The sequence below is a fragment of the Dama dama genome, chromosome 8, assembly GCF_033118175.1.
Source record: "Dama dama isolate Ldn47 chromosome 8, ASM3311817v1, whole genome shotgun sequence".
Lineage (NCBI taxonomy): Eukaryota > Metazoa > Chordata > Mammalia > Artiodactyla > Cervidae > Dama > Dama dama.
This window is the reverse complement of record NC_083688.1, coordinates 14,230,957-14,241,805: the sequence shown is the minus strand read 5'-3', so window position 1 is coordinate 14,241,805 and position 10,849 is coordinate 14,230,957. Positions and strand designations below refer to the sequence as shown.

Genomic DNA, 10,849 nt, shown 5'->3' with positions numbered 1-10,849 from the left:
ACGCAGAGCTGTTGCCAGGCAACTAAGGCAGGGTTGGGAGCAATGCCAGTCAGAGGTGGGTCCTGCCTTTTCACTCAGGAAGGCAGGGAGAGCCTCCATAGGAGCAACTGTCTGCATTCAGGGTCTCATCCAGTCTGCTCTTGGTGGGGCCTCACAGTAGGGTGGGTCTGGTCATTAGGTATGAAGGAATAGCCGGGGCTCAGTGAGAGGGGCAGTGGCAGAGATCACACTGAAATACAGGTGTTCAGTACTAGGTTGGGGCAGGGATTCTCAGAGCCTCCCTGCCACTCTGTAGCCCAACAGCTTTGGGGGGCTGTTCCCCAAGGATGCTAGTCTACTCCTGGGCTGGGGCTCCCGGCCAGCTCTGGAGAGGATGCCCCATGTCAGCAGGAAGTGAACAGGAGGTCCCAGAAGCTTGTCCTGACCAGGGGCAGAAGATAAATACAACCAGACTCAGAATCTAACGAAAACCTTTATTCTCCATCTTTATTTATTCTCAACCTTTATCCAACTTGACTCGCCCCAGGTGGCTCCCTATTCCAAAATGTGGGTTGAGCCACTGGCAGAGGATGAAAGTAGCCTCCTACCTTCTCCCTCTACTGGTGCCAGCTCTATGCTCCAGCTTCTCTTGGCCTCATTAGCCACCAATACCCAGGGGCAGGGGGTACAACTGGGACCAGGGAGCCAGGATGAGGTCTGTCTCCCTCACTGCCCTTTCATAGCATCCCCCTTTGGAACCTGGTCCTCCCTGGTTCCCCAGGGTCTAGCCTGCTGGTCCTGTTTTCCACTGCCTGCCCCTCCAGTGATCCTCTCCTATGTGGTCTGATCCTGTGGACAGTTTCTCAGGTGGCCTCGAGCTCCATGGTATAGTCCTTTGGTTTTGCCATCCTTCATGGCTAGATTCACTGGAGGGTCTATCTATGGAGCTTTTATCACTGGGAGTCTGGCCCTTGGGTGGTTTATTCTTCCAGAGATCCAGGCCACCATGCTCTGCCAAAGACCCATCCCAGGTGACATGGTCCTCTGAGACGCCCAACTCTTGTGGCACAGCTCTTTGCCAATCAGGCTTTTTTTGGCATGGCCCCCTGGGAGAGTTGTCTTCAATGTTTGGGTCCTCACGGAGTGTGGGCAGCTGTGTCCTGGCCTTTCCAGGACAGGAGCCCTTAGATTTGAGCTCTTTGTGGCTTTCATCCTCTAGAAGTGTCAGCTGCAGGCAGGCCTCTCCAGAGATCTCTTCTCCCAAGTCCGGCTCTTTGGTGAGCCTCTTCCCTGTGGCCTGGCATTCCGGTGGTGTGGGCAGCTGTGGTCCAGGCCATCTGTAGCATGGATCCCTGTACTTGGCCCCAGCAGTGGTTTTATCTGGAGTGGCCAGTCTTTCTGGGAATTTGTGGGGTTGTGATCTGAGCTTCCAGCAGGAGGCATCCACATGGCCTGGCTCTCCAGGGGTCCTGCCTCTGTAGGACTGGTCTTCCAGGGGTGGGCCTGGCTGTGATCCAGCTTTTTCACAGCTCTGTTCCCCATGATCTTGGCACAAGCTGGGCTCATGTCTGTTCTGGTCCACTTCTGGGGATCTCAGTGTTTGTTTGAGAACTAGGTACTGTTAGAGAAAAGAACAGATACTGTACCAGACAGGTCTGCTTGGGCCTGGCAGAAGGCTTTTCCCTGACCCCCACCCTTGGCCCTAAATGTGCAAAAAAAAGGCTCCAAATTAGTGCCTACCTCCTTGCGGCTATTGATGGCCTGTTGTAGCCACAGCAGCTCCATGGCCAAGTGGCTGCGCTGGTTCTGGAGCTCCTGGAGCTCAGTCTGGCTGTGGGACAGTCCTGGACCTGCAGCTTCTGTGAAGGAGAATGAAGGGAGAAAGCCTTGAGGGGACAGACACTGCGCACTGGCTTAGCCCTTAGGGCTTGGCACCTTCCCCCTACCCACCCATAAGTAGCCCCCAACCAGAAGGAGGGAAGAAAGGGATGCAGCAAGCCTTTCACTTTTCAGATGGGAACGCTTAGGGCCCAGAGGGCAGAGGCTTGCCCTGATCTAGGTAGAGGTGTACCTGGGTTTTCCATCCTTGACATGTCTCTGGTCTCTTGGCTCGGTTTCCTTGTCCTCCTGCTCTGCTCATCCTGAAGCCAGGCGCTGGCATCTCTGCAGGGAAGGCTGCTGGAATTTGTGAAGCTCTCTCCTGACTTCTTCAGTATCACCTCCTCCCAGATGGTCTCTTTCTCAGTCTCTTTACATGGGAAGTGGCTCCATAGTTCCTGCTCTGGATTTGGTGCCCTCTCCCCGCCGGCTTTCCAGGTCTGACAGGATTTTGACTTCTGAGAAATCAAAGGGGTGAGAACCCTGAGGCTAAACCCTCCAAGGATCTGGACATTCTGATTTAGCATACCAATTGATGAGGACTAAGGATTGGGGTGTGAGGAGGTGAGTCTGCTCCCTTTTCCATTGAGAAAAGCTTGTCGACAGGTAAGGTGGAATCCCCTTGCCCAGGTCCCTCTTTATTTTTTACCTCTAGGATGTGTAGTACCTTTGGGAGAAATCGGGGCCTGGGAATCCAGCCCTCAGTCCACTGAAGCGTGCCCAGATCACCCTCGATCTCTCGTACAATAGCCTCATATTCACCTCGAAGACTCTGGAACTGGCGTCGGACCAAGAAGCCCCGGATGCAGGCCTGGTGTGGAAAACGAGGGGGGGAGAAAACCCTTAACACTGCAACATGGGGATATCTTGGGGAACGCTCCTGGAGAGGTCATCCGCGTGACTTCAATAGGGGACCGGGCTCGGGGAAAGGACAGGTGACGCTGTGCGTTGGGGCTCCGGGGGTTCGAGGGAGTGTGCTGGATTGGATCCAGCACAGTTCTTCGACTGAAGGCCCGTCCCACCCTTTCCCTGATCCCGTAAGAGCTTGCGGTGGCGGTGCGGGGCAGGGGGTGGGGGCGGACGCGTGAGGATCCGTAGGGTCCCCACATTCTTCAGGCCGGTGGGGTGGGTCGGTAGCTTCGGACGTGGGCACGTGGGTAGGTTACTAGACGTGAGAGCCTCATCTGGTCCAAAGGTCCCACCCAGTCCGAGAAGCCGTGGGGGGAAATGACTAGGCAAGCCGCCCGCCCCGCACCTGCAGCGCCGTCACCTTCCGAACCAACCGCTCCCGCTCCATCCGGGCGCAAACTGACCCGCCTGGCGCCTGCGCAGTGCGTCACCGGCCTGCGCCGCGGGCAGATGGGCTCAGGCCCCGCCCCGCCGTCTCTGTGGCCTTCTTTGGGCTACTGTCAGGACCGGGCGAGAGCCGGCGCTGTTCCCATACACCCCGAGCAGCTTCGGGGAATCCAACCGCCCGAGCGGGACATCTCAAACCAGAGTGTGTTGCGCAGGAGAGTCCCTGCGAGAGCTGGGGCCCGGGCGCCCCTACCGAGTAAAAGGCGCAACGAGAGAAGACACAGACCGCTTTCTTTCATTCTGGTTTAATTCCATTCAGTGCCCCCCTCTCCCATAGCACCTGGGGGGGCCGCGAAACACCCACTCGAGTCCGTAAAAAAGTCACAGTTTGAAGGAAATGAGAAGGGACAGTCAAGGCTTGGGTCTTACACCTACACAGCTGACGGCTCCTCAGGCTCGGCGTTCTCGGCCAGGTGCAGCTTCTGTCTGTGCGGGTCAAGGACTGTGATGCTCTGGACCCCAGGTCCTTCCAGCCCTATCGTCCCAGCCTGCACAGGCTTAGTTTCCGCAACTGCGCAAAGGGGCGGGGGTCAGGGACTCTGGGGTGGTCTGTGGTCTAGGGTTGCAGCCCTTGCTGGCCCCTCTTGCCAGGCCTTACCCCCTTCGCTTTTGGTTTAGATCATGTGTGTGCACTACTTCTGTTAGGACTAGATGTGAGATAGTCTGATCAGTAAAAATAATTGTTCAGTGCTGAAAGAATAGGGAGACATCAGACAAGCTTTGTCATAGATTGGTGTCAGCTAAAGTGCCTACAAATATTTTGATAAGTAGGTAGAACATATTCCCTGCAACCACTGTTCTTTCACCTAACATTTGGGGAATTCTTTCTGCACCCTCTACCAGGGTAGGGGGAATTTGTGGCTAATTCTGTAGGAGTGAAAGGGGTGAGGATGTTGGTTATCTGTAAATATTCCTGCAGGGTGGCGGGGAGGCGGAAGCTGATTTTATATCTGGGAGGGGAAGACACCCACTGTCAAGTCCCCTAGAAAGGATACATGGAATTACTAAGATCTTCCAGCTGTCAACAGAAAGAGAAAGGGGGATTTCTGTAAGGAGGGGCACCAGGCCAAACTCTGGATGTTCTGGGGCTCATCTTCTGTTGGGTGTTGAGAGGCCCAGAGCTTTTGCCTCCATGCACCCCGTTTTTCACCTAGGGGCCAGGAATGGTCTTGGCAGCATGTACCCTCCCACCCCCTGGTGCCCTCAAGAACCAAAGCCCCCAGCCTGACCCACATTGCTAAGCAGCTGGTCCAGGTTGCGGTCAGCCATCGTCTTCTTCTGCTCCTCAGGCAGCCCGCCAGTCACCCCGTCCTCTTCCTCCTCCTCCTCTTCCTCCTCTCCACACACGTCTAGGCTGAAGTGCAGCCGGGCCAGCTTCTCCTGCATCTCCCGCACGTGCTCCAACTGCTCGAAGGAGCATTCCTTCCCTGGACAGCACTTGTCAGCTCTGGGAGCAAGCTTGGGACTGTGGTCCCAGCCTCGCGCCCAGAGACCCAGCCCTCCAGTCCCACCCAGGACTCACCGAAGGCCTGCAGCCGGCCTGAGTGGAAGTCATTGAGCAGGTTCAGCAGCCCCCCTTCCATTTCATAGACGTCGGTCACCTCAGTCAGGAAAGAGTGCTGCAGGGGGGTGCCTGCAGAGCCGCCTGCACCTCCTGCCAGCACGGGGCGGCATTTCTCCTTGCCTACCCTGGGTGAGTGGGCATGGCCATGGTCACAGCGTGGGGGAAGCCAGGTACCACCAGGTCTTTTGTGCCATCTGTCTATGCACTAATTCATCTTTCTATCCACCCATCGACATAAGTGGATGTTTGTTCTTCTGACCCGGTCTGGGGCACTAGGATGCATTAAGGGAAGCGAGTAGATGAAGAGGGGTGAGGGTGAGAGATCAAAAGAAGTCATTTTCTTCCAGTGGTACAGCCAGAACCACGCCTGGAGCAGGGCTCTTGGGTTCCTGTCTGACCCCTCACTCATTCCTCCTGTGATCGCTTGTCCTCACTGGTCCTCAGTGAATTTGGGGACAGTTACTTCCTTATTGCCATATGAGCCATTTTACCACTTCCAAAAACATCTTTCTGCCCCTCTTGTATATAAAAACCATTTTTTGAATTTTCCATTGCCCACAGGCGAACATTGAACGACCTTCCCAGCTTAGCCTCCATACCTCTCCAACTGCATTTCCTACTATTCCTGTCCCAGCCCTGAGCTTCAGCTACGCTCACTTGGCTGTGTCCAAACATGCCTCTCAGGCAGGTGGTGCCAAAGGCACAGGGAAACATAGTAATTAGAGGAAGAATGTGTGTTTAGTGGAAACACTATAGGGTAGACACATTACAGGGTAGGAGGCAAGTTTTCAATCATTAAAACAAGTGGAGAACTCAAATTGTTTACTTGAGTATCCCCTCACCATTTCCTGCCCCATGACACTCCGGGACCACCAAACCACTTGTGATTCCTGGAACCTTGCAGGCAATATTTTTCTTCTATACTTCTGCCAGGCAGGCCCCTCAGCTTAGAACAGCCTCTGTCTCCAGTATGCCCAACAGCCTTCTCTGATTCACGTTCAAGAAGTTTGCTCACTCCCTGCTCTAAGGTGCATCATCACACTGGGTGATCCCTGTGACCCACCTGGTCTTTTCCTAACACACCTGAAAGTAGGGACTGGGTCTGAATTCTCAGGGGCCAGTGGAGGGAGGGGGAGCCCCAGGGAAGGCATGGATTCCTACTTAGTAATTATAGGCTAAGCCCCCTTTACCTTGCTGCCCACAGGGCTCAGGCCAGAGTTAGGGCCCCTCCTTCCTTGCCCTGCTTCCCATCTGTACCTACCTCTTGAACTTGGTCCGCTGTTTGGGGGATGGCAGATGAGGGAGTCCCAGGGCCAAGGAGCCACTGTGGCTGGTGGGCACTGGGACCCTGCGTAGTGTGCCTGGCGGCTGGGCTGGCTGGGTCAAACAGGGCTTGGGACTCCTTTTCTTCTTCTTGTCCTCCATTGGATGCTGACTAGGCCTCAGGCCCTGGGAGGGAGGCAGCCCCACTGAGATGGTGTGGTCAAAGCCATCCCTCCACCCAGCTATCCCTGAGACTTGCAAAGGATGCCCCAGGACCTTCAAACTGTCCCCTCATCACTCCAGTAGGGGAAGGCCGGGCACCAGCACCTACTGCTGAGATCACAGATGTGTATTCCAAAGACCTGTGGCCCAATCCAGGTCTCCTCTGCCCTTTAGCTTTAGCCTGAAAACCTAGGTCCTGCCTGAAAGGACTGGATCAGACACTATTCTTGGGCTGCAGCTGCTCCCGGGGTTTCCTGTCCCTGTAGCTGAGGGGGTGGAGCTGGCAGAGGAAATGTAGGGGGAGACAGGGTGGATGTGACCTGGCAGGAGCCCAGCTGGGGATTAGGGGTGTCTTAATTAGACTCCGGTTCTATTTATCAACTGCCTGGACAGCCCCTGACAAACCTCAAGGGGCTCCAGACGTGCATGGGATCACCTGGGAAGACCCCGTGTCGGACCCCTAGAGGATGGGCATCAGTGGTTGAGCTGGCAGGGTTCAGTCCCCGCACTTAGACACTAGCATCCTTTCTCTTCCACCACCCCCAACGGTAAACACCAGGAGACTCCCATTAGTTCCTCGGGACAGACTTCCAGCTGCTTCACCCTCCCCAGTCGGGAAGTCCCCTCCAGGCTGCAGCTGAAGTCGGAGACGGCCGGTGGTCCGGCAGGGCAGCCGGCAGCCTAGGCCTCCAACAAAGGCTGCGCCGAAGCTCGCACCGCTCGGCCTCTCTCCCGGCCCGCCCCCTCGGCTCCACGTCCGCGGAGGTCCCTCTGCCTGATGTCTGGAGGCCCTTTACGGGGTTTCCCCAAGCTGCTTACTCCTAGCTTCCAACACCAAGCCCGACTCCGCACTCTGGGGTGGCGCCTGGGGCATAAGCATTTAAATTGGAACGAAGCCGGCTGGCACTGAGGGGGTGTGGTGCTGGGGGAACAAGCGCGTCAAATGCCTGGCCCAGCAGTAGCTCAGTCCAATTAGAGACGCGAGAGAAGAATTACAGCGGGAGCCCCAGCTCCCCAGGAATGCGTGGTGACGACCTGGGATCTATTTTCCACAATCAGTCTCTAAACCCGAGTGCCAAATGGATCTCTCAGCTCGGGAGCCAGGATCCGAAATGGAGCGAGACCAGCGTCATTCCGCCTCTGCACCCACCCCCAAGGGGGGAAACTAACCTGAAGATTTAGGGTCTGGAGTGATGCTTCCTTGCCGGTTCCCTCCGCCCTCAGCACTCTCCAGCTAGGGAACGGAATGGGTGGAAGCTGAGCTCGCAGTAGGTAATTTGCATTTAAAGAGAAACTGACCTTTTAAAGAGTGGGATGGAGTAAGATGGGAGGAGCATCTCCACATTTATTAAGTTGTCCCTTTCATTGAACTTCACGTCTCCTTTTGAATTAAGGTGATGATATTGGTTATGTGAGGACAATCCAAAAAACCCTTTCACTGTCTATCAGTTTAAGAGAGAAGCTACAGTCCCTTGCAAAATGGTGGAAGCTTTGTCAGAAATGGAGAGAAGGAGGTGGGGAGCTGGGAGAAAATGAATGAATGTATATGTATATATGTATATGTATATATATATACACACACACTCATATAAAATACATAAAAGATGATGCTGTTAAAGTGCTGCACTCAATATGCCAACAAATTTGGAAAACTCATCAGTGACCACAGGACTGGAAAAGGTCAGTTTTCATTCCAATCCCAAAGAAAGGCAATGCCAAAGAATGTTCAAACTACTGCACAATTGAATGCATCTCACACGCTACCAAAGTAATGCTCAAAATTCTCCGAGCTAGGTTTCAACAGTATGTGAACCGAGAGCTTTTAGATATTCAAGCTGGATTTACAAAAAGGCACAGGAACCAGATCAAATTGCCAACAACCATTGGATCATAGAAAAACGCAGGAGAGTTTCAGAAAAACATCTACTTGTGCTTCATTGACTATGTCAAAGCCTTTGACTGTGTGGATCACAACAAACTGGAAAATTCTTAAAGAGATGGGAATACCAGACCACCTCACCTCCCTCCTTAGAAACCTGTATGCAGGTCAAGAAGCAACAGTTAGAACTGGACATGGAACAATGGACTGGTTCCAAATTGGGAAAGGAGTATGTCAAGGCTGTATATTGTCACCCTGCTTATTTAACTTATATGCAGAGTACATCATGCAAAATGCCAGACTGGATGAAGCACAAGCTGGAATCAAGATTGCCAGGGGGAGAAATATCAATAACTTCAGATATGCAGATGACACCACCCTAATGGCAGAAAGCGAAGAGGAACTAAAGTGCCTCTTGATGAAGGTGAAAGAGTGAGAGTGAAAAAGCTGGTTTAAGACTCAACATCCAAAAAACGAAGATCATGGCATCCAGTCCCATCACTTCATCACAGATAGATGGGGAAACAATGGAAATGGAAACAGTGACAGATTTTATTTTCTTGGGCTCCAAAATCACTGCAGATGGTGACTTCAGCCATGAAATTAAAAGACACTTGCTCCTTGGAAGAAAAGCTATGACAAATCTAGAAGGCATATTAAAAAGCAGAGAGAGTACTTTGCCGACAAAGGTCTGTCTAGTCAAAGCTATGGTTTTTCCAACAGTCATGTATGGATGTGAGAGTTGAACTATAAAGAAGCTGAGCGTCAAAGAACTGATGTTTTTGAATGTGTTACAGAAGACTTTTGAGAATCCCTTGGACTGCAAGGAGAAACCTGTCAATCCTAAAGGAAATCAATCCTGAGTATTCATTGGAAGGGCTGATGCTGAAGCTGAAGCTCCAATACTTTGGCCACCTGATGGGAAGAACTGACTCACTGGAAAAGATCCTGATGCTAGGAAAGATTGAAGGTAGGAGGAGAAGGGGACAACAGAGGATGAGATGGTTGGATGGCATCACCAACTCAATGGACACGAGTTTGAGCAAGCTCTGGGAGCTGGTGAAGGACAGGGTTGCCTGGCGTGCTACAGTTCATGGGGTCAAAAAGAGTTGGACACAACTGAATAACTGAACAACAACAACAAATATGAAACACAAAAAGTAGCAGCAGAAAGAAACTGCAAGAGATGATAACCATCTTTCAAGTGAGTCCAGGTCCCCTATTATGCATTTTATGTATCCTTGTAACAATCCTGAAGGAAGGCAGTCATTGTCCCATTTTACTAAAAGTCAACAATATTCTTTTGAGGATAATACCACTCCCTACAGAGCACCCATTCTGGTAGGTCATGGGGGTGTATTCAGCCATTCATGAAATGACAAGGCCAAGCCTACCCTCTCCCTACCCCCAGGCCTAGGGGACACGTGTGGGGAGCATCAGGTCAGAGCAAAACCAGTGCGATTCCCCAGCGCTTGACACCAGCCCCCAGGAGGGAAACCTGAGTGTCTGATGAAGGCTGAGCCAGCGCTGCTGGTGCTGCCCCAGGAGGCCAGATCAATGGGGCAGCTATTAAAAGACCAGTCAGAGGCTCCCAACTCAGGTCCCCTGAGAAGCATCTGATGCAACAGGAGGCTGCTCTGCAGTCTCAGATAACTGCCCCAGGGCCAGCACACCACCATCGCACCTCCCTCCCCCCCACCCCCTACACACACACGCAGCAGGAGCATCTTTCTTGGGCCTGGGCCTCACTGAGTTCCATAGGGGTGGTCACCCTTTCCAAAGGCACCTCATCAGGGCTCTTTCCCAGGTGCTTCTAACAACTAGACTGACCCAGAAGGGAAGACTTTAGGACTTCTTCAACAGTGTGGACATATAAGCCTGTGGAAGCTTGGAGGGAAGGACACTTGTCTCCGCCATGTGGCAGGTATTCATATGTAATCCTTTGGGCTAGCCCAGCCCAGGTGGAGAGAACAGGATGCTGGGTGAGGTACAAGCAGGATGTCTCCCTTAAAGGAGTCTCAACTCTTACACCTCGCCTTGGGGTGGGTGAACAGGAGTAAGAAACACACCCATCCATAAGCATCAAGTGCAGCTTCTGCTCTTGGAATGGAATGCATGAAGTCAAAGGGACATGGAGGTTCCTGTGTATTCTCTTGGGTGGGCCAGTGCCAGAGATACAACCCATGGTGGACAGCCCCAGTGGCGATGGTGACAGCATCGACTCATCTTAATTTGGGCCCCCGCTAGTTGGCCTATGCCAAACTCTAGTCTCCCCGCTTTGCGCCTTCCTCATAGACTTGACTGATTTCGTATTTAAGCAACTTCAGTGGTTCCTTCTCTCTTGATCTAGCCCAGATTCCTTAACCTGGCACAGAGGCTCATGGTGGTTTGGCTGGTCTCATTTCCTCCCACTACCCTCCAGTGCACCTGCTTTGCCAAATCAACCACTTCCTCACTAAATGTCAAACTTCCACTTGCCTTTTGGGTCCTACGGCTGTTCTAGGCTCCAACTCTATCCCCTTGGTGAAGGGAACAGGACCTCTTCTCTGCTCCCACAGCACAACCAACTTTCCTGTATCTAAAAAGCACCTTTCCCCCTCACTAGCCCATGAACTCTCAGAGGCCAGGGACAAGTTTTGATGGGAAAAAAAATCATATATATCTGATGAGCTTCATGCCAACTTTGCCAAGGGCTCTACTCAGGCAGT

General features: G+C 52.9%; 2 protein-coding genes across 3 annotated transcripts; both read right to left on the bottom strand.

Annotated features, from left to right (window-relative positions):
* Positions 1–453: 453 nt before the first annotated feature.
* Positions 454–3,194, bottom strand: IQCC (IQ motif containing C). Of its 2 annotated transcripts, none has more exons than XM_061148446.1 (5): positions 3,113–3,194; positions 2,507–2,668; positions 2,051–2,315; positions 1,720–1,838; positions 454–1,597 (listed from the first exon to the last, which is right to left on the bottom strand). In XM_061148446.1, exons 1-5 carry the CDS (start codon positions 3,152–3,154, stop codon positions 764–766), a joined length of 1,422 nt encoding a protein of 473 aa, XP_061004429.1. In that variant the 5' UTR covers positions 3,155–3,194; the 3' UTR covers positions 454–763. The 2 variants fall into 2 exon arrangements, with proteins under 2 accessions (XP_061004429.1, XP_061004430.1); XM_061148447.1 differs by having other exon boundaries at positions 2,525–2,668.
* Positions 3,195–3,442: 248 nt separating this feature from the next.
* On the bottom strand, positions 3,443–9,788 carry CCDC28B (coiled-coil domain containing 28B). The gene is made up of 6 exons (XM_061148448.1): positions 7,433–9,788; positions 6,039–6,226; positions 4,736–4,902; positions 4,447–4,640; positions 4,209–4,231; positions 3,443–3,639 (listed from the first exon to the last, which is right to left on the bottom strand). Exons 2-6 carry the CDS (start codon positions 6,200–6,202, stop codon positions 3,585–3,587), a joined length of 603 nt encoding a protein of 200 aa, XP_061004431.1. The 5' UTR covers positions 6,203–6,226; positions 7,433–9,788; the 3' UTR covers positions 3,443–3,584.
* Between the last annotated feature and the right edge of the window lie 1,061 nt (positions 9,789–10,849).